Source organism: Mus caroli, unplaced genomic scaffold (assembly GCF_978045245.1).
Source record: "Mus caroli unplaced genomic scaffold, Mus_caroli_1 scaffold_3, whole genome shotgun sequence".
NCBI lineage: Eukaryota > Metazoa > Chordata > Mammalia > Rodentia > Muridae > Mus > Mus caroli.
This window is the reverse complement of record NW_028227258.1, coordinates 37,957,468-37,982,417: the sequence shown is the minus strand read 5'-3', so window position 1 is coordinate 37,982,417 and position 24,950 is coordinate 37,957,468. Positions and strand designations below refer to the sequence as shown.

Genomic DNA, 24,950 nt, shown 5'->3' with positions numbered 1-24,950 from the left:
CAGAAGCTGCCATTCTTTTAAACCTGAAAGTTTATTGCTCCATGGACCCAGGGTGACAAGTGTCCAAGTGGTCTCCCACAGGTCTTATTGCCTTCCACGTTGCTTTTTCCATGTAGCTTGAAGGGAAATCCGGACGGCTGCAGACACAGGAGCCTTTGCCCACAGGATCTGAACAACTGGCTAACGGAAGCAACCCCACAGCAGCAGAAGATAAACACACCAGGAGTCCACAATGAGCTGGAGGAGGCTCTTGCAGAAAGAAACCAAAATTCACTGGCTCACCGGAACTCCTGATGGCAAAACTGACCTATCAGAATGGTCACCTGTTTATCCAGAACCCCTGACTAGTGGCTTTGGCTTTAGCGATACTTTCATTCTGAGTGGATATGCTTTTGTGGAGTGGGAAGGGTGTGGATGTGTGGGTGTTATTTTGGGGGAGGAATAAAAGCAGTCTCCTGATTAATCCCTGGCTCATTAGTGTTCAGACTCTGGTACTGTTTACAGCTTTTTCAGAGGGCTGAGCTTCCGTGAGAGTCATTGACACAGTCATACAGTGTGGCAAAACTCCTGCCACAGTGGGGAATGGGCTCATGTAATGTTATGCATCAAAGTCTTCATAGGGTTGGGCTAAGGAAAACACCCACCTGGTAATGCATGAAAGCACTAGCCACAGGTAATGCCTATCCACAGATATTTTCTGTATGTAAGTTTGACATCTTTTTTTTTTTTTTTTTAACATGGCGTGTTTGAGTACAATTAGGACAGGAGGCAAAGGGATGTGAATGAGCAGCAATGAGTCTTGGTGGATTATTACACCCAGCAGATCCCTGTAAAGAAGCCAAGGCCTCCTCTGTTCACCACTCTCGTGGCAGTGGAATCAGGAAGAACAGGGTCTAAGAACGAGGCAACTAAAGTCCTATGCAATAGCTAACTTTATTCAGAGCATCAGACATTTTATACTTGGAGGGTAAGAAGAGTCACCTGAACCACATTTCCTGTATCCATTCTTTGATTGAGGGGCATCTGGGTTGTTTCCAGGCTCTGGCTATTACAAATAAGGCCGCTATGAACATAGTGGCGCATGTGTCCTTAAGTGATATGGTGGAGCATCTTTTGGGCATATGCCCAAGAGTGGTATAGCTGGGTCTTCATATAACACTATTTCCAATTTTCTGAGACACTGTCATTTCTGAGACACTGAGACATCGATTTTTAGAGTGGTTGTACCAGCTTGCAACCCTGCAAGCAATCAAGGAGAGTTTCCCTTTCTTCGCATCTTCATCAGCATCTGCTGTGCCTTGAGTTTTTGATCTTAGCCATTCTGATTGGTGTAAGATGGAATCTTAGACTGTTTTGATCTGCATTTCCCTGTTGACTAAGGACTTGCATGGTATGTGCTCATCGATAACCGTATATTAGCTATAAGTACAGAATACCTATGATACACCCCACAAACCCAAAGAAGTTAGACAAGAGGGAAGGACCAAGCAAGGATGCTTGAATCACATTTGAAAGGGGAAACAAAATAGCCATAGGAAGCAGAGGGAGGGAGGGAATTGGGTGGGAGAGGGGAGAGGGGAAAGGGGAAGGGGGAGGGGGAGGGGGAGGGGGAGAGGGGGAAGGAGGAGAGGGGGGAGGGGAGAGGGGATGGGGAGGCAGGATCAGGTGAGGGAAGAGACAGGAGAGAGGCCCAGAGGGCCCTATGAAATGGGAATCTGCAGCTGCTGGGGTAGGGCTGGGAGACGGGAGGATCTCGAGGAAGTCCCAGAGACCTGGGACAGGGGAGGCTCCCAGGAGTCAAAGCAGGCGACCTTAGCCATGATGCCTGACAGTGAGGACATGGAACCTGAAGAGGCCACTCCTGTAGCCAGGCAGGACCCTCAGGGGAGGTATAAGGACACCAACCCACTAAAAACTTGCCCTGTCTAAAAGAAATGCAGGGATGGAGCAGAGACAGAAGGAAAGGTCATCTAATAACTGGTCTAAGTCAAAACCCATCCCATGAGCAAGCACCAATCCCTGACATTATTAATGAAACTCTGTTATGCTTGCAGACAGGAGCCTAGCATAACTGTCCTTGGGGAGGCTCTACCTATCTGAAACAGATGCAGACAGCCACAGCCAAACATTAGATGGAAGGCAGAGACACTTTTGGAAGAGTTAGGAGAACTGAAGGTCCTGAAGGGGATGGGGAAACCCACAGAAAGACCAACAGAATCAACAAACTTGTACCCCTGAGAGCTCTCAGAGTCTGAGCCAACAACCAACAAACATACACAGGCTAGAACTAGACCCCATCCCCCACCCCACTACAGAGGCACATATGTAGCAGACAAGCAGCTTAGTCTGCCCTGTCTGACCTCAGTGGGAGAGGATGCACCTAATGTGACAGAGACTTAATTGATGTACCGGGTGGGGGCAGGGTCCCTAGGGGGGATCCCACCCTCTCAGAGGAGAAGGGGAGTGGGGTGGGAGGGAGGGACTCTGTGAAGGAGGGGACCTGGAGGAGAAGCAGCATTTGGGGTGTAAATAAATAAATAAATATATTTTTTAAAAGAAGGAAGAGGAGGAGGAGTCACCTGGATAAAGTGTATAATCATAAGGACAAGCCACACATGGCATAAACATGTTTTTCCCAAGAGGCATATAAACAAGTAATGACAGCCAGTTGTAATGTGACGTGAACTGTGAACTCACTCCTATCCCCTATGCCTGTGAGGGGCATAAAAGCACAGCCCAAGAACAAGCCACGTTATTGGGGAACAGGGATCACACGCTCTTGTCTTGTTTCTTGGCGTTTCCTCACAAGGGCTCAGAACTCTCTTCACAGAGCTTCCCTCATGGGCGAGCTCTGATGCCCCTCTCTGGTGCTAACGAGTGCATTTATTGCAGGCGGTATCAGAAGACAGTGCCGCACATGGCTTCAAGCAGTTCACACCAGAGCTTACCAAGAACTAGAAGCTAAATAGCTTTAACCCAAACAATTTCCAGCGATGGAGTAAAGATGGGAAACAGATATCTTTTCCAAGGTAGTCTCCCCCGTCAGGCCTACAGATGGCCTTTGTCATCATATAAACCCTCTCCCCAGTGGCACTTCTCAGGCCAACCATGGTATGGCTGTTCTCCAGAGTCCCAGATGCCTGGTGGGAGAGGAACACAGGGGCCGAGGCCCAGCAACTGCTGCTGGCGAGGGAACATGGGAAAGTGGGCACGTGTGCTAAAGCCTTTAGTTCAGCCTTGCTGGAGGCAGCTTAGCAACTGTGATGTGGGAGAGACGGGACGGGCAAGGGTGGGACAGGAGTAGTCATCTACCAAGAGTTCAGAAAAGCATGGAGTCCGTCCGTCCTCTTCTCCCACATGGGTCAGTCCCACCGGTCAAATCTGGGTCATCAACCAGGCTTGGAGGTGAGCACCCAGGAGCCATCGCAAGGGCCTTGTAAATGCGTTTTTTTTAAGTTAGGAAACTAAGATATTTATTTCTTGGGCCTATTTACAGAGCCTGGGATATAAATAAGTAATAAGAATGTCGTTAAGAGCCATGTCACCCTAGTGTGGACAGCAGGTTACTCATGTCCTCACATGGGTAGTCCTCCCTACCCTTCTGTAAACCTCCCACACTGTCTAATCTCTAGCCCCACTGAGACTATACAACAATTAGAACAGCATTACAACCAAATGCCTGGGAAATACAGAAGGGAGCAGCCTGCAGCCCGTCAGTCCTTCCTGCCTCCCTGCTTCTAGGAGAGAAAGTCAAAGTCAGCAAGCTCATCTGGGTCTCATAAAGAGCCCAGAAGCTCTTTCTCTTCACGCAGTGGCACAAGACCTTGCAGATCCACCTTCTGCGTGAATTCTGAAGGAGACCCCATGCAAACCAAGAGGAGACTCAAATGCATCATCCAAAGTAGAGTTCGATTTGTCAACATCTTGAACAGCTGTTTGTCCATGTGATCAGGAATGTCGACTTGCGGCCAAATGGCCTAATATTGGGGGCAGGGGTGGTGGAGGTAATCCTGCATGAACTTGGCTCAAGTCCATCACCGTGAGCGGCTGGGAGACTTTGGGGCTCCTATCCAAGATTCTTCAGGCCTGTGAGTGGTTCACAGCTATAACATCAACAGAATCAACAGGGATCCTGGAGGATCCAGAAGCTTGCTTGGAGAATCTTGTCCCTTGTGGTGTAGATAGAGGAGCTAAAAGCTTGGATAGGAAAAAGCATGGGAACCCTGGGTGCACCTTTGTGTAAGGACAGCTGTTGTGGTCTCTGCTCACCCAACTCCTGAGGGGTCCCGAACGGGAAAGCCTCCGGGTTGAAGTGGGCTTCCCCTGATCCAGTGTGTAGGTCCCGGGGGTCAGCTCTTGCCTGGGACAGGAGGTGAGCACTAGGTGATCCACAGCTCTAGGGTCCCCTTGCTGTTTCCACAGCTCATAGCTCTCAGGCTGCAGGAGCCCTTCAAAGACATCCATGAAGAAGCTCACCCTGGCCTCCCCACAGCTGTACTGAGGTGCCACCTTTCCGTAGTGGATCCACCTTGGGGTGGCGAAATTGATGGCCTCTGTGCAGTTGAAGCCACGGTTGAAGCCCGAGTGGTAGCCACTGGGAAAGGTGACCATGAACTCCCCAGCCTCCTGGGTGATGCGGCCAAAGGGGATGCCATTCTCCTTGAACACAGTGGGTGAGATGAGCGCCACCTTGTGCCTCAGGAAGGCCTGGCAGCCCTGGGAACTGCCAGGGAAGAGTTCCCTGGCCAGGCGCTCTAGGGGCCTGCCATGCTCAGGGGGCACAGCATACCAGGTCTTGGGCTGCCCAAAGTGCAGGTAGTTGATACTGTACAGGTCCATGTTCTCCGTGTGCCATGCAAAGGTGGTCTTCCACATGCCAAAGTACAGGTAGGGCATGTTGACGCCCTCAATCACTATACCACGGTCCTGCTTCAACACATCCAAAAGGCTTCCCAGGTGGCCCACGTTCCAAAGGTGAGTGTTCTCATCAAACAGGTAGCCGCTGACGTCAGCATCATAAATCGGTGACCCAAACAGGCTATTCTTCCAGTATTTTCTCTCCAAATCTTCAAAATCCAGGTGTGGTGGGGTCTGGTGTTTTTCCGCTGTTGGCCAGCTCACCATACTTCCCCACGGCCATGCCTTTCGTCCTCTTATGGTATTGGGTGAACACACCTGCCTTCCCAGAGACCACTTGCTGCAGAGGAGCGGGAATTGCCATAGCCGTGACATCCTCATAGGATCGCCTGCCTTTCCACTCCGTGGGTGAGATGACCTTGGCCGGTCCAGCTAGGTGTGCCCCTTGGGACTCCATGTAGGCAATGTATTTGCTGAAGTCTGAGAATTCTTCCATGTTTGGGCAGAAAGTCATGATGGTACAGTCTGGGTTCTGGGACCCATCCTGCTCAAGGGTTGTCATGGTAACAGCAAATTCAGGAGCTCAGCCTGGGGTCCTGGCTGCCCTGGGGCTTTGGGCTTTTCGGGGTGGGGTGGGGAATCGTTCTGTTTCTCTCTGTGTAAGTTGTTCCTGCCTTCTTGTTGGATTTTCTTCACTCTCTTACTTGTCCTTAAGCTCTTTCTTTTATTCCTTCATGCCTCTACTAGATCTCTTTTCCTAATGCGTTGGTTTCCCAACACCAGTGGGATGGAGACCTGGGAGAAGACAATCCAGCATTGGAGAGAAGCTTTCTCCTGTAGGACTTGCTCTTCTTGTGAGCCTGGAACCCAGTGGCTTCTTCTGAGGCAATGAGTGCTTGCCCACCCACTGGAGTCTCAACCTATTACTGCCTCTCAGCTGACTTAGCCCAGCCCAGATTCCTTTGAAAGTAAGCAATCCCGACATGAAACATGCCAAACTAGAAAGAATGCTATAAGAGCAATATTCTTTTGTTTGTTTGTTTGTTTTGTTTTTCGAGACAGGGTTTCTCTGTATAGCCCTGGCTGTCCTGAAACTCACTCTGTAGACCAGGCTGGCCTCAAACTCAGAAATCCACCTGCCTCTGCCTCCCGAGTGCTGGGACTAAAGGCATTCTAACACCAACTGCTCATAGAATCTATAAGAATGTCTTAGAATTCCTCAAAGCTATGGGAGCACATGGCAGAGCATGAGAGATGTGAGACACAGAGAACATGTCTGTGCTCTTGCTGGGCATTCTCTGTCTTTGCACCACTACTTCTAAACCTGATATAGACAAGAAAATGGCAGGGTCCTCAAGTTCTGAACAACTAAACAGTGATAATTATTTAACCAGAAACTAGCACAAAATACAGGAATGTGAATGCCTTTTTGCTGGGCATTGGGTTACACACCTTTAATCCCACTTTGGAGGCAGAGGCAGGAGGAACTATGGATTTGAGAACAGCCTGGTCTACAGATCCAGTTCCAGGACAGTCAGGATTACAAGGATAAACCCTATTTTAAAAAGACGGGGTGGGGGCAATGCCTTTTTATATACATAAATTTTTTCACACTTTTATCAGTATTGAGATACAAAAAATTTTAAAGTCATAGAACCAGTATTGAGCACAGGTTTGCCCACGATGAAGCAAATGGAAAGATCATACTAAAAATATACAAGTAAACAGAGCTGGCTGGCACACGCCTTTAATCCCAGCATTCTGGAGGCAGAAACAGCAGAGGGAGAGGAGAGGGAGAGAGAAAGAGAGAGAGAGAGAGAGACCTTGTAAACTCTTGAGTGATGAATTATTCCACTTCCCTCATGCCTCTACTGATCACAAGAAATAAATCTTGAATCTTTACTCGTCTTTGTATGTTCTGTTATTTATGTTCTCTCCTGATGTTTTACTGCGTATTAGATTTTCAATAAATACTAAGTGGGCAGCATGAACGTGTTAATGTGGGAAACCGAATAATTGGTTGGACACAGTACAAAGGGAAATTATGAGTTCAGCTACTTAGAACTTTAGGATGGCAATAGTGGAGCATCAGTTTCAATACAGGACCTTCTCAGGATGCAGGCCTGTGCATCTCCACAGCTGCACACTCCTAAAGCCACACTCAGTGGCTGACTTTGACCTCATAAGGCAGAAGCACCTGGGTGTTTAAAAGGACAGGTTGTGGGGAGACTGATACCATGTGATGACCAGTCATTCTATTCCTAGAAATGGATGTTTTGTTGCATGGTTGCTCACATAAATGCATTTCTCAGGCTCAGTGGCTAAGAGCACTGGCCGCTCTTCCAGATGTTCTGAGTTCAAGTCCCAACAACCACATGCTGGCTCACAACCATCTATAGTAAGAGATTTGATTCCCTCTTCTGGTGTGCATGAGACAGAACTCTCATATATATATATATATATGTGTATAAGATAAATAAATAAATAACTCTTTAAAAATAAGAGCTGCATTTCTCAAGCTTGCACTAAGTGTTCTCCATAGCTGAACAGTGAAGAGATGCATGCAAAGTCCAAGCAGAAGAACAACTCAACTCTACTTTCTCAGCTCTGTAATCTAGTAGTCCAGCCTCAACTATAAACATCCTGAATGACTCAGCATGCCAGAGCACAGCTGGAAGGACTCTGGGTCCCTGAGTGGTGTGATGTATGTGGAACAGGCATGCTCATGAGAGGCCAATCTTGGGTTCAGACTCCATCTTAGAGAACCTGACATAAGGTTGAACTTGAGTTAACCAACAGCTGGCACCAAGCACCTGTTTCCAGGCTACTCCCAAAAAAACCTACATCTGACATCAGTTTCCAGGTTACAAGCCTGACCCTGGCACTCCACTTCCTAACAACCACCAATCTATTGGAGGAAAGCAGAAGTTAAGTTTATGGTGTGCCTTCCAGCACCAGCTAATTACATTAAAGGGCAACAAAATTCCATAATGGCCCTCCAATCAGATGTGTGCTAATCTAGAAATTTCCTTGCTTGCTTGACATTGCTGATAAAACCTGGTCCTGCTGAGAGCTTGGGGCTTCACCCTCCTGTTCTGCTATGTCAGAGATGGTGGTGTGGCCCAAATCTGTAATAAAGATCCTAGTGCAATTGAATTGCATCGAAATTGGCTCCTTGGTGGTCTTTTGGGGTTCACAAAACGCACACAACACTGAGAAACACAGCACACCTCAGAGTGGTGGCCCGAATCAGTGAGGGTCCCCTAGCAATAGCTTTGTTGACAGAGAATATGACAAAAACATCTATTTCATTCACTCAGCAGTGAGATACATGGCACTAGACCAGTGGCTCTCAACCTGGGTCCTGTGACCTCTTTAGGGGTCAAATATCAGATATCTCGCATATCAAATATTCACACTACGGTTCATAACAGCAACAGGTATGAAATAGCAACCCACAAAAATGTTATGGTTGGGGGTCACCACAACATGAGGAACTGTATGTTAAAGGGTTGCAGCATTAGGAAGGTTGAGAGCCACTGGTGTAGCTGAAGCTGAAGATGGAATGTGCCTGCAGGTCCCTGTGTATGAAGATCAACAGATAAAGGGTTAGCTCCAAAGAAGGCGCTTGGCTCCGTAAGGGAGCCAACCATGTTAAGTATGACCTCACCTGTTCCCTCCCAAGAAACTCAAACATCTAAAGTTAAATTAAGCTAGTCTTGTGCCAAATTAACCCAGTAAGACAATAGAGTCTTCAAATGAGTGGCTGAAACCTGGTTAATCACAAGTTCTCTGCCAACCACAGACTACAAACTGAGGGAATGTGTCCAATTAATGGACATACCAAACTGTATGCCACCAGGCTATTTCTCTGTCTTTCAGCAGCATTTTCTTTTCTTTTTTAAAATTATTTTTATTAGGTATTTTCTTCATTTACATTTCAAATGCTATCCCAAAAGTCCCCCCCCCACACCCCTACCCACCCACTCCTACTTCTTGGCCCTGGTGTTCCCCTGTACTGAGGCATATAAAGTTTGCAAGACCAAGGGGCCTCTCTTCCCAATGATGGCTGACTAGGCCGTCTTCTGCTACATATGTAGCTAGAGACACGAGCTTCGGGGGTACTGGTTAGTTCATATTGTTGTTCCACCTATAGGGTTGCAGACCCCTTTAGCTCCTTGGGTGCTTTCTCTAGCTCCTCCATTGGGGGCCCTGTGTTCCATCCAATACTTGACTGTGAGCATCCACTTCTGTGTTTGCCAGGCACCTGCATAGCCTCACAAGAGACAGCTATATCAGGGTCCTTTCAGCAAAATCTTGCTGGCATATGCAATGGTGTCAACGTTTGGTGGCTGATTATGGGATGGATCCCCGGGTGTGGCAGTCTCTAGATGGTCCATTGTTTCGTCTCAGCTCCAAACTTTGTCTCTGTAACTCCTTCCATGGGTTCAGTGGCACTTTCTAACAGTGTGGTAGTGCTCTCAGGATCACCTGTACAGGCTGACTCATCAGTCTTTTGTCTGCTCAATTAACTCCTGTTGAGTGTGTCTTTTTCTTCCTAAGAGAAAGGAGTCTGGAGTGGGATCTTGGGTAGAATTGCAGGGGTGCTAATGATGGAGGAGAGCTGCTGGACCAGGGCCCACTACATCCCTGGCCTCTCCCAGTGATTAGAGGCCAGGGGTGAGTTCACTCTTGGATTCTGAACCCCACAAGCCTGTGTTTTGAGCTGTTTTGATTTAAGCAGCCCTTAGTGTAGACTGGGTCTAGAATGAACTACATTCCATATCTAATTGGATCAGATCCAGTTAGAAATCTCAGCTATGTACATCTTGATAATGGGTTTATCTAATCAGAGCTATCATCCGGGATTCCAGATAACTTAATGTGTAAGAATTTTAGACCTAAACACCCGGAGCTCTTGTCTCTAGCTGCATATGTATCGAAAGATGGCCTTGTCGGCCATCAATGGAAAGAGAGGCCCATTGGACTTGCAAACTTTATATGCCCCAATATAGGGGAATGCCAGGGCCAAAAGAATGGGAATAGGTGGGTAGGGAAGTGGGGGGCGCTATGGGGGACTTTTGGGATAGCATTGGAAATGTAATTGAGGAAAATATGTAATAAAAATATTAAAAATCAAAAAAAAATAAATAAAAAATTAAAAAAAAAAAGAAAAAGAAAGTCAGTCTTGCCTTTTCCCGGAAAAGCAATGACCCAAAGCCTCACTGAAGCCACCATTCTCCCTCACACCACCCCTGAATGAAGACTGAGTGTACCAAAAGCTTTCTCTGGCCTAAAACCAAAAGACAATCACACGGTTCTTTCAGACGTACGGGATGATGGAGACACTGGGTTTTCTCGGCAGCCTCGTCTTTCCCACTTGAAAGAACCGCAGCCTTTGTTCTAGGAAGAGAATCATTGTAGCCCTTTAATGACATTGGCTTCTGACCCTAGTTTTAAACCTGTTATGTTATGCTAAACCTGTTAACCTTATTTGTCCATATATGATAATCATGAGCTTTTATACCTGGGCCTGGGGATGCCTATGCCCTCATATTGTGCAGTTAGATCAAGTAGCTAAGACATGTCTAAATTATTTAAAAGCCCTGTCCGAAGCAACCGGATTGGCAGAAGTTTCATCCAAGGTGGCTTTAGGAATAAATCTTATTTACAAGTCGTCACATTCTATGGAAAGTGTTAAAATACAAATAGCCTTTTTCAGTCAGTTTTAGCGGCTCCTAAAACTCTTCTCCTGCCTCCTTCCAATCTCCATCTAAAGTGTTGCATCTTGGACTGCCTCTTTGTTGTCTTTGTCTGGATGATGAGCCAAGTAAACCCAGTGACATCACATAAACGATCATTCGACCATCAGTGCTGGGTTTCAGGTCTTGATTACACAATGCTCAGACGCACAGTGCATCTTTTATAGATATCTCATAGATAGGTTTTCTGTATTTGGTAACAATGGCGTTAGGTTTTTGCTTTGCTTTGTTTTTCCCTTTCGCTCTCTCTCTTTTTAAAAAAGATTTATTTATTTTATGTCTATGAGTACACTGTAGTTGTCTTCAGACACCCCAGAAGACGGGGTCAGATCACATTGCAGATGATTGTGAACCACCATGTGCTGGGAATTGAACTCAGGACCTCTGGAAGAGCAGCCAGTGCTCTTAACCACTGAGCCATCTCTCCAGCCCAATTTTTTTCCTTTCTCAGACCTGGAAATCCAAACCAGAGCATAGATGTGATGGCCAGCTGCCTTGCTGCTGACCCACGGCCCAGCCCATAATTGGAAAATTTATGAGGGTGTGGGTGGGTATCTATGTGCACCCCAACTAAGTCCATTTTGTTTTTTCTTTTCTTTCTGTATGTGGTTCTGTGTCTTAGCAGCATGCTATAAGCAGTGGTTGCTAACCTGTGAGTTGAGACCCCTTTGTGGGGGTCAAATGACCCTGTCATGGTGGTTGCATATCAGATGTCCTGCATATCAGATATTTACATTACAATTCATAACAGTAGCAAAATTACAGTTATGAAGTAGCAACAAAATAATTTTATGGTTGCGTGTCCCCACAACATGAGGAACTGTATTAAAGGGTCGCAGCATTAGGAAGGTTGAGAACCACTGCCATAAATGGACTATGGAAAAGTGATTTTTATCACTGGACTTTGCTCAGGAGCCATGTGGACTCCTGGGCAAACAAATTTAACCCATCTGATCAAACATCCACCTTTGCAGCCACTGTGGGGCATGTTGGGTCAGCAGAGAACGTGGGCCCCCTGCCCTACCTCCACACTGCTTCCGATGCTACTCCTCAGTTTCGTCTCTCACAGTGCTTGCCCTGAAATATTTTTGTGATGTTGTGAATGGGATCGACTCTGAGAAATTCATCAGTAGGCAATATTGTTGTATGACTCTCATAGAGCATGCTTATATAAACCTACTAGGGGTAGCCTATAAAGGACCTAGACTGCTTGGACTGGCCTAGTTTTTCCTAGGTACAGCACGGTACTGCATCAATACTGCAGGTAAATGTAAGACCGGGGTGAGGTGTGTTTGCATAAACAGAAAGGACACTGGGAAAACCCAGTCTGAAGCTTCAAGGAACTCAGCAGGAAGAGAGGCTGCCAAACATGCAGTGTCAGAGAGAGATCAGTGGATGGGTGAGTGGGTGAGTGAACTGGGGGTTCAGGACTTCTGCGCTCCTGTAGGCTATACAGACACCACACATGTAGGGCACACTCATCTTTCTTTCTTATTTATATATTTGTTTATTTATTATTTATCCTTTAATAATGTACTGGCTATTTTTGTGTCAACTTGACACAGCTGGAGTTATCACAGAGAAAGGAGCTTCAGTTGAGGAAATGCCTCCATGAGATCCAACTGTAAGGCATTTTCTCAATTAGTGATCAAGGGGGAAAGGCCCCTTGTGGGTGGGACCATCCCTGGGCTGGTAGTCTTGGGTTCTATAAGGGAGTAGGCTGAGCAAGCCAGGTGAGGCAAGCCAGTAAAGAACATCCCTCCATGGCCTCTGCATCAGCTCCTGCTTTCTGACCTGCTTGAGTTCCAGTCCTGACTTCCTTGGGTGATGAACAGCAGTATGGAAGTGTAAGCTGAATAAACCCTTTCCTCCCCAACTTGCTTCTTGGTCCTGATGTTTGTGCAGGAATAGAAACCCTGACTAAGACAAATAATAAATCCACCTTATCATACAGTAGCTTTTTCCCACTAAAACCTCTTTTTAAACCTTCAACTCTTTTTTTTTTTTAAAGATTTACTTATTTTAGGCACATGACTATGATGTAGCTGTCTTCAGACACACCAGAAGAGGGCATCAGATCCCATTACAGATGATTGTGGGCCTCCATGTGGTTTCTGGAAATTGAACTCAGGACATCTGGAAGAACAGTCATGGCTCTTAACCGCTGAGCCATCTCTCCAGCCCTAAACTGTTAACTTTTAAAAACACTGATAAAACTACAAATGCATAGAGTTGCACAAAAATAGTTTCTTTACACCCTTATTCTATAAGCTTTTATTTTCCTACTTTAAAAAAAAAAATGGAACCAGGCTCTCCTGCCCAGGAGATAGCCCAGGATAGCCTCAGACTCAATATGAAGTCACTAATACCTTTGAACTCCTGATCCTTCTGCCTCTGTGTCACCCCCCCCACCCGCCCGGGTTGCTGGGATTACTGGCATAAACTACCATAGCCAACTAAACTTCTTATTCTTTCACTATTTTACTTTAAATTTTTTTTGTTTAACAATCAAGTTACAAGCCTGGAGCTCCACAGGGGTAGACTTCCAGAGTTCTTGACCTCCACAGCTCTTCTCCCCAGAGAGACTTCTGGGTAATAACTCACAGGGAGCTGTCACCTCCTAGGACAGCAAGGCCTTCTGCTGGAATTTCTCCTGAAGGCCTTGCCTGACGCTCTTATTGGAGAACATCAATAAGATGCAGCAGGAGCATCGTGACAGGCTCTCCTCCCAAGATGCTCTCTGGAGGTGCCGTGCCAGCGAAGCAGAGAAACATTGCTTAGGGAAACATCTTTCAAGGTTTTCCTCTCTGTTGATAATGTTGCCACACACCTCACCCCTTTACTGGCAATGTGCTTGTATCACAATTCCGAAATATTTTTCCTCCAAACACCACTCTCTGCTCTGAGCAAGCCATTGCTGTAATGTGAAAACACCGAAAGACACCATGGCACCCGGTGAAGCGTTGCCATGCAATATTTCCCTGCCACAGATCTTAAACAGACAACACACCTTGAGAATTCCTCCCAACTCACGAAAATTTATGGTCTTGGGATCACCATATTTCCAAACTTTTGGGGTTCATTGAGGGCTGCAGAAACTTCTGCTGGATTCTGCGACCCTTCTTGGCCTCAACTCCTTTTGAGTGGTCTTTGACTCCGTTAGTTTCTATTTTCTTATCTCTTCTTCATCCTCCCGTCCCTCTTCTTGTGCCAACAACTCTTCATTAGCCACTTCCTCGGGAGCTCCTAGATGTCACCCTCAGCCATGCCTAGGTCAAGTTTGCTGTTAGAATTTTGCAAGCCCCTCATCCTTGGTGAGCCATTTAAAACTATGGGCAAAGTCCTTGTCTTCTTTCAGATGCCATCCTTATACTCCTTGATGATAGCACCTCGAATCCAAGTAAGTTTCCATCCATTCATGGATGTTTTAATCTCCCAAGAATGCATCTGTGTCTTTACAAGCAATGGCTTGGGCAAAGCAGAGAGTGGTATTTGAGGGGGTGGAGGGAATATAACTTTGATATTGTGATGTGAGTTCCAGCAAAGGGACAAAGTGTGGGGTCATTTTTTTATTTCTTATTTTTAGTATAGAATAGAGTTTATGTAGGGCATGAGAAGGGAAGTTGATGGGGTAGTAGAGACAGAAAGGCAGAGAGAGGGAGGTAGGGAGAGAGAGGAAGGGGGAGGGAGGGAAGGAGGGAGAGAGGGAGAGAGAGAGAGCCATGAGCATGTGGAGGGGGGGGAAGGGATATGGGGAAGAGGATAAGGGAGCAAAGGAAGAGGAGAAGAGGAAGTGTGGGGACATTATTAACATCAGAGAGATCTTTTTCTAGGCAATGCTTCTCTACTTTGCTGGCATGGCCATTCAAGAGAGAGCATCATGAGTTACCATGTGTTACCAAGACTTGCTATTCCTGCTGCACACTGGCAGTGGATCACAAAGGGTTTCAACCTGTAGCCTGTAGCCTGCATCAGTGCTCTCAAGCCAGACTGTAATCTGTCTTTGGAAGCTTTAAACCCAGCACTGGCAATGCCCTCCTAAAGGTGAAAGTCCCATCAGGCATTCATTTCCAAAACAGAGCACGTTAAACGTTTGCTCTAGTAAATCATTTTCCCCTGAAGTCACCTAACCCAGAGTTTCCAAGTTTAACTGTCTTCACGTTGGTATTCAGAGACTTGACATTCTGTGCATATTACATAGTGAATAATTCCTTTTTTTTTTAACCTCATAATTCACCCAGAGTTAATAGTAACCCAGCATCATTGCTTGGCCTTCTCTTTCAACGGTGAGATCATCCTCTGTGCTTTGGTTCTGGTTACCGTGGTGCTTCTGTGCCTGGTCTTTAGTCCCGATCACTGGGAGCCTCTCCTTAAGTGATAGAGGCCATGGTGGGATTTCCCTCAGTCCTGTTGCCTTCTGTGAAACAGATCTGTTAATGGTTTCCAGCAGATTCGTTAATGGTTCCCATTTCTCTTACTGGTTTTTCATCAAGACAATAACTTGGATGGAATAGAACATGATTGACTGGCACTCAGTAACCATTTCTGATTTCCCAGCTCCATAGTCCTTACTGCTTTTAATTCTCCTTCCAAGTCTATCCTTCCTCTTGCTCTCTTGATGGTGATTAAAGATTAAATCAGGCACGGCGGGAACATTGCGATCCAGAGATCTGCAACAGAGGAGACATGGAAGGCTGCTGCCGAGCTAACGTAGCCTACTGTTTTACAGGAAGCTTTTTTTTTTTAATTTCCTGATGTAGAACAGCATCTGCAAAAACAACAATAAAAAGGATATTACACCACCTGCATGAATCAGTCGCGCCGTCATTTATTATCATTGTCAGGTATTAGTACATTACGTAATTGTGGTTCTCTGTTTTTATTGGATGGGCCCAGAGTTGAGGTGTTTGTAGTAGCATCACCACAAATATGTAAGTAATGTTTTCTGCTGCAATCTTAGACTTACTATGAGATCACTTGGTGCCAAGGGTTTTCCAGCTCCAGTCTAGTCTTCCCAGATCATCATATACATGGCCTATCCCTGACTGAAGTGCCAGTTGGTATGTATGATTGCACTTGCCATAACCAGAGCACGCAGCTGTCCACGGTCAAAACTAGTACTGACCTTGAAAGGAAGAAGGTGTGTTAGACTCCGTCAGTAGGGGAATAGTCTTCATTTTTATTTTATTTTACTTTGGTTGTTTGCTTGTGAGATAGAATTTTACTATGTAGCTTAGGTTGTCCTAGAACCCACTATATAGCCCCAGCTGGCCTCCACCTTGAGGCAATCCTCCTGTCTCAGCCTCCCTGATATGTTATATTCAAGCTTGAGAATCTTGAAGGTTTGTATACCACCATCCTTTGTTAAATAATGGTCTGTATGATTAAGATGGTAAAAAATATGACTGGAAGTGGTGATGTATGCCTTTAATCCCAGAACTTGGGAGGCAGAGGCAGGCAGATCTCTGTGAGTTTGAGTCCAGCTGGTCTACAGGAGAGAGAGAGAGAGAGAAAAGGAGAGAGAGAGAGAGAGAGAGAGTTAGTTCCAGGACAGCTGGGGCTACACAGAGAAACTCTATCTTGAAAAAAAAAAACCAAACGAACAAAAATAGGAAAAATGTGAAGAAAACATATAGAATCAATAAAGTAATTTGGTATTATAAATTCATGTATACCCCATCCTGAAATCAAATGAATTCATTCTGACAAGTGAGAGAAACTGGTGTTGATGCACAGGGTTTTGACCCAGTCTCTCAAAACCGAGGAGCAAATGACACATTGCACTTATCCCAAAGCTGCCTTCTCATGTAGCAAAATATAACTTAGAAATGCCCAGACAAACTGTAACCTAATTTGAGAATACATTCTTTAACAAGTAGCTAAGTCTTGGCCAATCATAGCAGATGAACATTTAGTCCATCATAGAATGCAAACCAATAAATCAGCTGCTGACCTGATTCCAAGCAGGCTCTTTCTATATGTCACTTCTGTTTCCTGCCAAATTGTTGAATAGAACTCTCCAAACTGCCTTTATCCCGTGGGATATCTGATAACAAATGGATCTTTTGTTCAGCTCAAAGTGATGCTCTTAAATGAATGTGCCTAAGGTTTTTCTTCTTAATGAGCTGCCTAGCTCGTTCAAGTCCAACAGAGCAAGCTGAAGTTGCTGCATTCAAAACATACTGCCCTACAGCATACCATAGAGACCTTGGGAACATCCAGAGTCCCTAGTGCACGCTTGGAGCTGGCTCCTCACTGGCCCGTTTAGAGAACTTTGCCTGGACACTATAAGCAAGATCACCAGGTCTGATGACCAGCTGGGCCTTGTCAGATATATCAGCAGAGAGACTGTTTACAAACAGAATGGAAACTCCAAAGACTCGTCTAGTACCCACCAAAGCTATAAGCAGCTCTCTAGGCGTCCAACTACTCTTTGGATGGCATCCAGGGATCAACGGTCAGATGTTGCATAACATAGCACGTGATCTACCAGCAGCGCACACATACACAATCACCCTTTGGCAACAGGCCTTGGCTTTCATAACCACATTCTTGGATTTGCTGGTGAATTGTTCAAGCAGTCGCAATAAATGAGTGTCCATGCCTGATGATTCTATTTTACTATGGAAAAGTGAATTGGCTAGTTGAAGGTGCTCAGACAAATGTAAATGGAGATAGCTGGCCCTGGCCGTTACAAAACCAGATAAAGACAAAAGGATTTGGAAATTGCCAAAGAACACATCTATATTGTTAAGGATTTTTTTTTCAATAGTTAGCATTTTCAGCAATATTTAACATGCTCTCAAGAAACACTATAAGCTACTAATTAGAACCAGCAAAAATACACATGTGTGCGTGCGCACACATACACACACACACACACACACTCACTCACTAACCTGAGGGCAACAGGAAACTTAATGCCAGAGCCACGGTCAGACTCAGGTCCTAACAGTCCCAGGCCTGTCTCCAGCCCACATTCACACTTTGCTCTCCTTTAATGAGAAAGAATGGCAGAAACAGACAGCAATTGAAGGAGGGCCAACACTACATGTGCTTACTAGTCAGGCTCTGCGCAAAAGCATGGCATTCCTACAACAGCAAGGGGGCGGGGAGGCTGGAACAGTGGCAGTGCTCACAAATCTGGGAAGAAACAAACATTGGGACTGGCTGGGTAGGGTAGGATGGATAACAAAGCTGAAATGATACTGAACCAGGCACCAAGGGCAGGTACATCTGCTTCTGCTTTCATGGGGTCCGGAGACATCATAATTCCACCAGAAATCCATGGAGTATGCATTGTTTCGATTGACCTTTGCATGAGGTGAAAAGACAAGTAGATACAGGCCAAGATGGAAGAACAAGGCAAAAAGATCCACAAAAGCTTTGAGAGACTTGAGACTCTTGGAGTTAACTAAGAATGCCCGTGCCTCTGGGAGCAGATTCGGCCAATTCAGAAAGGGCAGGCATAGGCTTTGTCCAGCTAAGATCCAAAGGTCTGAAAAATAAAACAGGAGGTGGTGCTCAGGGCAAGGTCAGAGAGATGTTTCCTCTCAGGGCTCTTGCAGACCCCAGAAAGGCTTGAAGCCTTATGAGTGTTACTATGGCTTCATACCAACGAATTCACTGGCCTGCCATTACATGATTCGACTTCATTTCAAGAAAGCAACATAGAAAAAAAAGAACTGTTTATGGTCAGTCAGAGCAGCAAGAAGGGTGGTGGCCGCTTTGTAATGATCAAGTCAGAGAGAGGAGGCTGGGATGGTTTTTTGTTGTTGTTGTTGTTGTTTTTTGTTTTTTTTTCCAAGAGACTCTTAACCTACATGCCTTCCTACCCACAGAGATGTGTTGCCAGGAACACTCACCCAGATCTTCAGGTTAATTGACAGCCCCAAACAAGGCCTTCTTTATAAACCCTCATTAGGAGTTCTGCTGAGTTTGCCCAGGGGCCCTCAGAGCAGTGCTGGCCCTGCCTTGTTCATTTCTTCACCGTTCTTGGCCCAAATTTTGTCTGAGCCCTGACTCTTGGTGATGGTGTTTTATGTAACCATGGCTGCTCACTGCTTCAGAACTTGGTATGATTAATGGTTGGAGGAACACTGCCCCTTGGCAAAAAACAAAAAACAAACAAACAAAAAACCAAAAAAACCCAACCCAACCAAACAAACAAAACAAAAACAAAATGCTCACAACTCTCACCTTGAAGGGAATAAAAGATTTTATTCTGGAGCCAAATATAAGTGATCCCCGCCCAGGATCAGGCTTCTCAGATACCATGTTCCACAGTGGAAGAGGTTTCTTTGGAAATGTTATTTATTAGTTACAGATCAAAGTCATAAATCAAAGGACTTTTGGAATATATGAGTGGAGCACAGCAAGTGGGGAAACTGTTCGATTTCAGACACCATCTGATAACATTCTTAGCTTGTGGATTGTGGAAAGCAAAGCGCTAGTTTCCTAGGAATACATTTTGAAGACTTTGACAGTCACAAGGATGCTAAATCTGATGTAGAGGTGGACAGTGGAAGGATTTAAAGTGGCCCAAGATACTGTGGCTCTGGCCTGCAACTTCCCACTTCTAACCAAGCAACATACCTCCTGAAGCCTGCCAGTTTGTCTTAACAACTGGCTTAACTACCATTTCCTTTGGATTAGGCATGCTTCTATATTTATTTCAAGATGGTACTCACACAAGATCAATTAGGTTTCTCTCTGTCTCTGTCTGTCTCTGTCTCTCTGTCTCTCTGTCTCTCTTTCTGTCTCTGTCTGTCTCTGTCTGTCTCTGTCTCTCTGTCTCTCTGTCTCTGTCTCTGTCTCTGTCTCTCTCTTTCTCTCTCTTTCCCATTGGGCCACAGAACGGAAACCACTATGTAGGATTGACTCTACTCTTCCATAATAAAGAAGTTTAGTCATTTGGCCTCAGAGAATCTTTTTGTAGCTTTTCCCCTCCCCCATCCCTCTAAGAACTTTAATTCACAGTGCTCTTACCAGTGTTGATTAGACCCCTGCTTTCTGTCCACCATTGGTTCTGAGTATGGCTTTATTGCTAATAACACCTCTATTTGTAATGTATTCCAAACATTATGTTCAGCTTATTCTCTAGAAACTGTACGTGGCTTTTCTGATAGCTTGTGTTTATTTCTTGTGTATTAGTGTCTTGTCTTTTAGAGACCAGAATTTGAGATCACAAAGCTCTGGGGCCTCTAACAAGATCTTGATTCATCCCTACCTGTCGCTAAGCTCTTACTCAGGGCCAACAAGCAGTAAGGCATGGTTTTCATTCTGTGGGGCGTAAAGTCCAGCCGGAGAAGGAAGGAAGGATGGACCAAATGGTTATGATTCCCTGTGTGTGTAAGGGGTAAGTGGAGAAGACACACCTAATCTAGAGGAAATGGATAGCTAAGCCTGTTATTAAAAACAAAAGACTAACAAGAGGGAGGGAGGAACTGGGCGATGGCATGGAAGCTGTTTTAAACCACAAGAGTAAGAAAGACGCTCAGACAAGTTTTCTGAGGGGCATCGTGTGGCTAGACCGGTGGGTTTCACCGGTGCCTCCAGCAAACAGAGGAGAGGGTGACAAAGATTCACACCCTGCTAGGCTCTGAGCACTGTGCTCTGCAGCCAGGCTTTATCCTCCAGTGCACTTTACTTCTCAAACTGTGTTGAATGGAAGAATAAGAAGGGGAGGCTGTGTTAACCACAGATTCCTGAGTTCTGCATGAAGACCTTCAGATTCAACAGGGCAGAGAATAAGTCAGGGATCTGTATTTCTCCCCGCCCCTCCCTTGTCAGGGCGAGGCAGCCGATTGGCTGGAGTCAGGGATCTGTATTTCTCACCGCCCCTCCCTTCTCAGGGCGAGGCAGCCGATTGGCTGGAGTCAGGGATCTGTATTTCTCACGCCCCTCCCTTCTCAGGGTGAGGCAGACGATTGGCTGGGCAGTAACTTTCCAAACACAGCTGTAGGTAGCATGATCAGATCTGTTTCAGAAAAGTCACTCTGGCAGAAAGTTCCCTGAGTCCCTGCTCGCTCAGCAAGAGGCCCTAATCCTTTGATAATCCTCCCATAACCCTCTGTGGCTCCAGGGCAGCAAGGTTTAGGACTGCCTCTGAAAGGAAATCTGCTAACAAGAGGCCTCTGAGAAGAACGTGTCTGAGTGGTCTTGAACTATTATTTTTAGATCTTTTATGTTCCAAATATAAATGTAATAGGTATGCAGTGAAGGGTGCTGGTTGGGAGAGCTTTGACACCGGATTCTCTGAAGGGGATTCTGGATTCTGGAGGATGGGCTATGCTGAAGCACAGAGTCTGGAGCGGATGGATCCCTATTCGGTCTGGGCTGCGGGAGCTCCTAGCAGGACAGAACCTACGCTTGTTAACACACATCCAGGGGGTATTTGGGTGCAGGCCACAACGCTGTTTACCCTGAAATAACAATTCTATCATGCTAGAGAGCCGAACCCACTTGGATTAATGTAGTCAAGGTTCTTGCCGTCAATGATTAAATACACTGATAAATATTTTGTATTAGCCAATACAACCAAGCCTGTACGTCTACTTTTTGAAACTGCATACCAGAAGTTTTTAACCCTTTGACACATCACTTATTTTTAAATTTCACACCAGAGAACGATGTGATCAAGTTACCAAATAGAAGGGAAAACAAAACAAAACAAAAAACACCTCCTAACGTTTTAAGTAAGTTACAGTTTTGTGTTTGGCTACATTTATAGCTATCTGTGGCTACATGCAGTCCATGGGCCACAGTATGGACATGCCTATACCATGGAGCTTTACAAACCTAGTCATCCCATCAGTAAGAAAACCAGGCCACTGGACACTAACTGATTGCAGAGAAGACAGGTGATGCCCATCGTACTTGATCTCCCAACCTTCAGCCACTTCAAGTTCCAGGACTTCTGATGCTCAGAGCTCAGCCTCGTGTGACTCTCCCACAGTAGGTCCCACCTCTTCTGAAGGTGGGCAGAACTTTTTTTTAAAAGATTTTATATATGTGAGTACACCATCGCTGCACACCGTCGCTGTCCTCGGACACACCAGAAGAAGGCATCAGATCCCATTATGGATGGTTGTGAGCCACCGTGCGGTTGCTGGGAGTTGAACAATTCTGTGTAAAGAGACAGAAGGCAGAAGAGATAGGCGTCTGACCTTTAGCAGACAGGACTGTGTTTATTAGTGTTCATAGAGCGGGGCAGTCTCTCTCCCTTGGGAAACTGAGGGGTCAGTCAGAGGGAAAAGCTGGTTGTGACTCTCTATAGTGGTGGGGTGAGGGTTTAGGAATGAAGTTGTTGCAATGTAATTCTGTCCTGCTGTCTCCAGCCCACATCTCTCACCTTCCTAAAGTTATTTGCTGAAAGCAAGATAGTTTGTCCCAGCAGACTGCCTTTCCTAGGACAACAAAGCTGAGTGTCTGTGGTACTGTAGGGATCCTGTTTTATGACTGAAGCACGCTGTCACCCTGAACTCGGGGAGTAGGGCTGGAATAATCAAGAGGCTGAGCTGAGACTCTGGTTTCTTTCCTCTTTCTCGATTTTAAGATTTGTTTATCTATTTATTTAAAGTCACCTGGCAAGGTGACCTACAAATTTGATCCCCGCTCAGGAGGCAGAAACAGAAGGATCTCTGTGACAGCCTGGTCTAAATCATAAGTTCCAGAAAAGCTAGGGTTACATACACACACACACACAGAGAGAGAGAGAGAGAGAGAGAGAGAGAGAGAGAGAGAGAGAGAGAGAGAGAGAGAGAGAGAGAGTTCAGTTTTGCTGAAGCAGACACAAGTGAAAGGATGCATGATGTTAAGATAGCGCATGACACTAGATGATGGCTATTACTGCCGTTCCCTAATAGAGGACTCGGGCCTATTGGCAGAGTGATGTCAGCTGAGACAGACTCACATGGAGTTTTGCTAAGACAGACTCATGTGCTGAGGCAGGACACGTGGTGAGGCAAGACTCGTGGAGGACACGTGATGTTTGGACGGAGTTTAAATAGGACTCAGTGGACAACGCGTCTTGGTCTCTCACATTTGCAGGTCTCTGCTTTGTTGAGACAGGCACAGCAAAGACCTCTCCCTGGTGTCCCTGGTGTCCCTGGTGTCCCTGGTGTCCCTGTTGGTCCTGGTGGTCCTGGTGGTCCTGGTGTCCCTAGTGGTCCTGGTGGTCCTGGTTCCTCCTGCTGACTCCTGCCAATTCCGCTGAGGCCTGGCTGGTTTTGCTAGGTTGTGCCACCACTGCTGAGTGCTGAGTGCTACCCCGACACTACAGAATCAGACTATTCATATATTCCTGACATATTTTCAAGTGGATCGAGCTGCCACTGCTGACTCCTGTGAACTGAACTGCTGATTTCCTGACAACACAGAAGGGATTTGCTCCAAAGAACCATTTCTAAACAGGTCCACTTCCCCCACAATAACCTTTATTCTCTACTACCTCTGGTGGGTGTTGGGCTAGAAAAGAAGTTAAAGCATCTAAGATCCATCATTACAAATAGGATTTGAAAAACCTAAAGCTACACTCAAGTTATTGCTGTTTGAGTCTTATGGGGCTAGCTCGACACAGAGTGTGACCACAGGCAGAGTTGCTCCTGGCCACATGCTCCTCTATCCTGGTCCATTCTCCTCTATCCATCTTCTCTCTCCTCCTGGGAGACCTCTCTCAAGATTGTAAGTTTCTCTTTCCTTTCCGCCAGTCACAAGCCCCAGCCATTTACTGACCAATCAGGGATTACTGGGGAGCATTACAGTACGTGGGTTATACAGTGCTCCAAGATGGAGAGGGGCACAAAACTCGGCTTCTGAATACACAACACACAAGACAAACCCCAACACTTCCTTTTGAGCATAAGTATAAAAAGGAATTTTTTCAACTGTTTAGAAAGCAAGTGGATGAATCTGGAAGGATGGTTCCACGGTTAGGAGCGTTTGTTGCTCTCCTAAGGACTTTGTTTGGTTCCCAGCACCCATAATAGGCAGCTCACACTGCCTGCAACTCCAGTTCCTGGAGACCCAATGTCCTTTTCATGCCTTCATAGACACTTTGCATACAAATGGTGTGTGTGTGTGTGTGTATATATATGTATATGTATTTGTGTATGTATGTATATATAGATACATATACATACATACACACAAACATATATGTAAATATCCTGCATTACAGGGCAAAAGTTCACAAAAGTCCCCACAGTTGGTGATTTTTATAACCAAGCAATTCTAGACTGGGTAGGAACCACTTTCCTCTGACATGAAGGAACCATGGATCCATTGGCCAAAGTTTGGGCCTTACTTGGGCCATTGTCTTCTAATTCCCAGCCCCATGGTACTGGGATATGTCAGTAGCCTAGAGCCCGAGTCCCTGTGAAAGCAAGCACGTTTATTATCTCCAACGTCTCTCAGCGGGGCATGAAGAGGGCATGTGTCGGCATCTCCTGTCTGCTTCTATTACCTTTGCCACTCATTTTCTTCTTGACTGCATACTGCTCCCCACCCCAGTATCTTGAGGTTCTTGCCTGAGAATCCGAGCATCTATTTTCAAAAGAATTCCCTCACGTACCTTCTTCACCAGTCAGTTAGTAGGAAGACCAGATCCTGGTCACGCAGACAGGATTCGGGTCTTTTCATGGCACTCTTTACCCACAACCTCAGAGTTCTCACTGCCTTTAACTAGACAATGAAGACCTCAATGATAAGAAAGGTAACACAGAACCCTCTGCAAAGACGGCCCAATCCCCTGATCACACAGGCAGCACAAAGCTCAACTTCCCCCATGGACAACCTTATGGTCTCCTTCCAGCTGAGTGCACCAGCTTACCGCCAGCGAAGCTCATACCAGGCCCTGGGGTAAGTTGGGAGGAGCTCTCTGCCTTGGCAAGCTGTTGCTTACTCATAGCCGGAACCTTTGCAATAGTTACATTTTAATCTCATTAAAAAAAAAAAATCCCTGTAGCCTAGGGCTGAGGGCAGGAATATCAGGAGGCTGGGAGCAGCATCCAGGCATGTGACAAAGGGTGGCATCTGGAATGAAAAGGCTGGTCCTCAGTTGTCCAGGCCAGCACTGGGGCCAATGAACTTTGTCATTCTGTTTGGATTGGCTTCGGTTTTTTGTGTTTAGAAAAACCTAAAGTCTCTAGATGGAGCTGGTATCTGGGTAAGTGAAGATTAACGACCCAAATGTTAAGTTAGGGTCCTCGGATAAAGTTTCCCTGGCTTGGTTAATAAATAAGCCAGTGATTATGCTGCTCTGGCACATTCTATCCCATAGCCCACAAAGAATCTTCCTTATTGCCAGCAGACACAAAGACTAGATTAGTA

The 24,950-nt window shown here is 45.8% G+C and overlaps 1 protein-coding gene, 2 long non-coding RNA genes and 1 pseudogene across 3 annotated transcripts in view; 1 reads left to right on the top strand and 3 right to left on the bottom strand.

Moving 5' to 3' along the window:
* Positions 1-430, top strand: part of Abca4 (ATP binding cassette subfamily A member 4) — a 146,225-nt gene extending 145,795 nt beyond the window's left edge. The window contains 1 exon segment of the mRNA XM_021157524.3: positions 117-430. Within this exon segment, the coding sequence (XP_021013183.1) occupies positions 117-236 (120 nt within the window). The 3' untranslated portion in view covers positions 237-430.
* Positions 431-3,948: 3,518 nt separating this feature from the next.
* On the bottom strand, positions 3,949-5,419 carry LOC110291915 (lysine-specific demethylase 4D-like; annotated as a pseudogene).
* Positions 5,420-13,071: 7,652 nt separating this feature from the next.
* LOC115030648 (uncharacterized) lies at positions 13,072-18,081 on the bottom strand. Its single transcript, XR_003836250.2, has 3 exons — positions 17,519-18,081; positions 15,586-15,744; positions 13,072-15,387 (listed from the first exon to the last, which is right to left on the bottom strand). It is a non-coding gene; the product is annotated as an uncharacterized LOC115030648 (long non-coding RNA).
* Positions 18,082-18,819: 738 nt separating this feature from the next.
* LOC147005456 (uncharacterized) lies at positions 18,820-24,444 on the bottom strand. Its single transcript, XR_015046672.1, has 2 exons — positions 24,193-24,444; positions 18,820-21,746 (listed from the first exon to the last, which is right to left on the bottom strand). It is a non-coding gene; the product is annotated as an uncharacterized LOC147005456 (long non-coding RNA).
* Between the last annotated feature and the right edge of the window lie 506 nt (positions 24,445-24,950).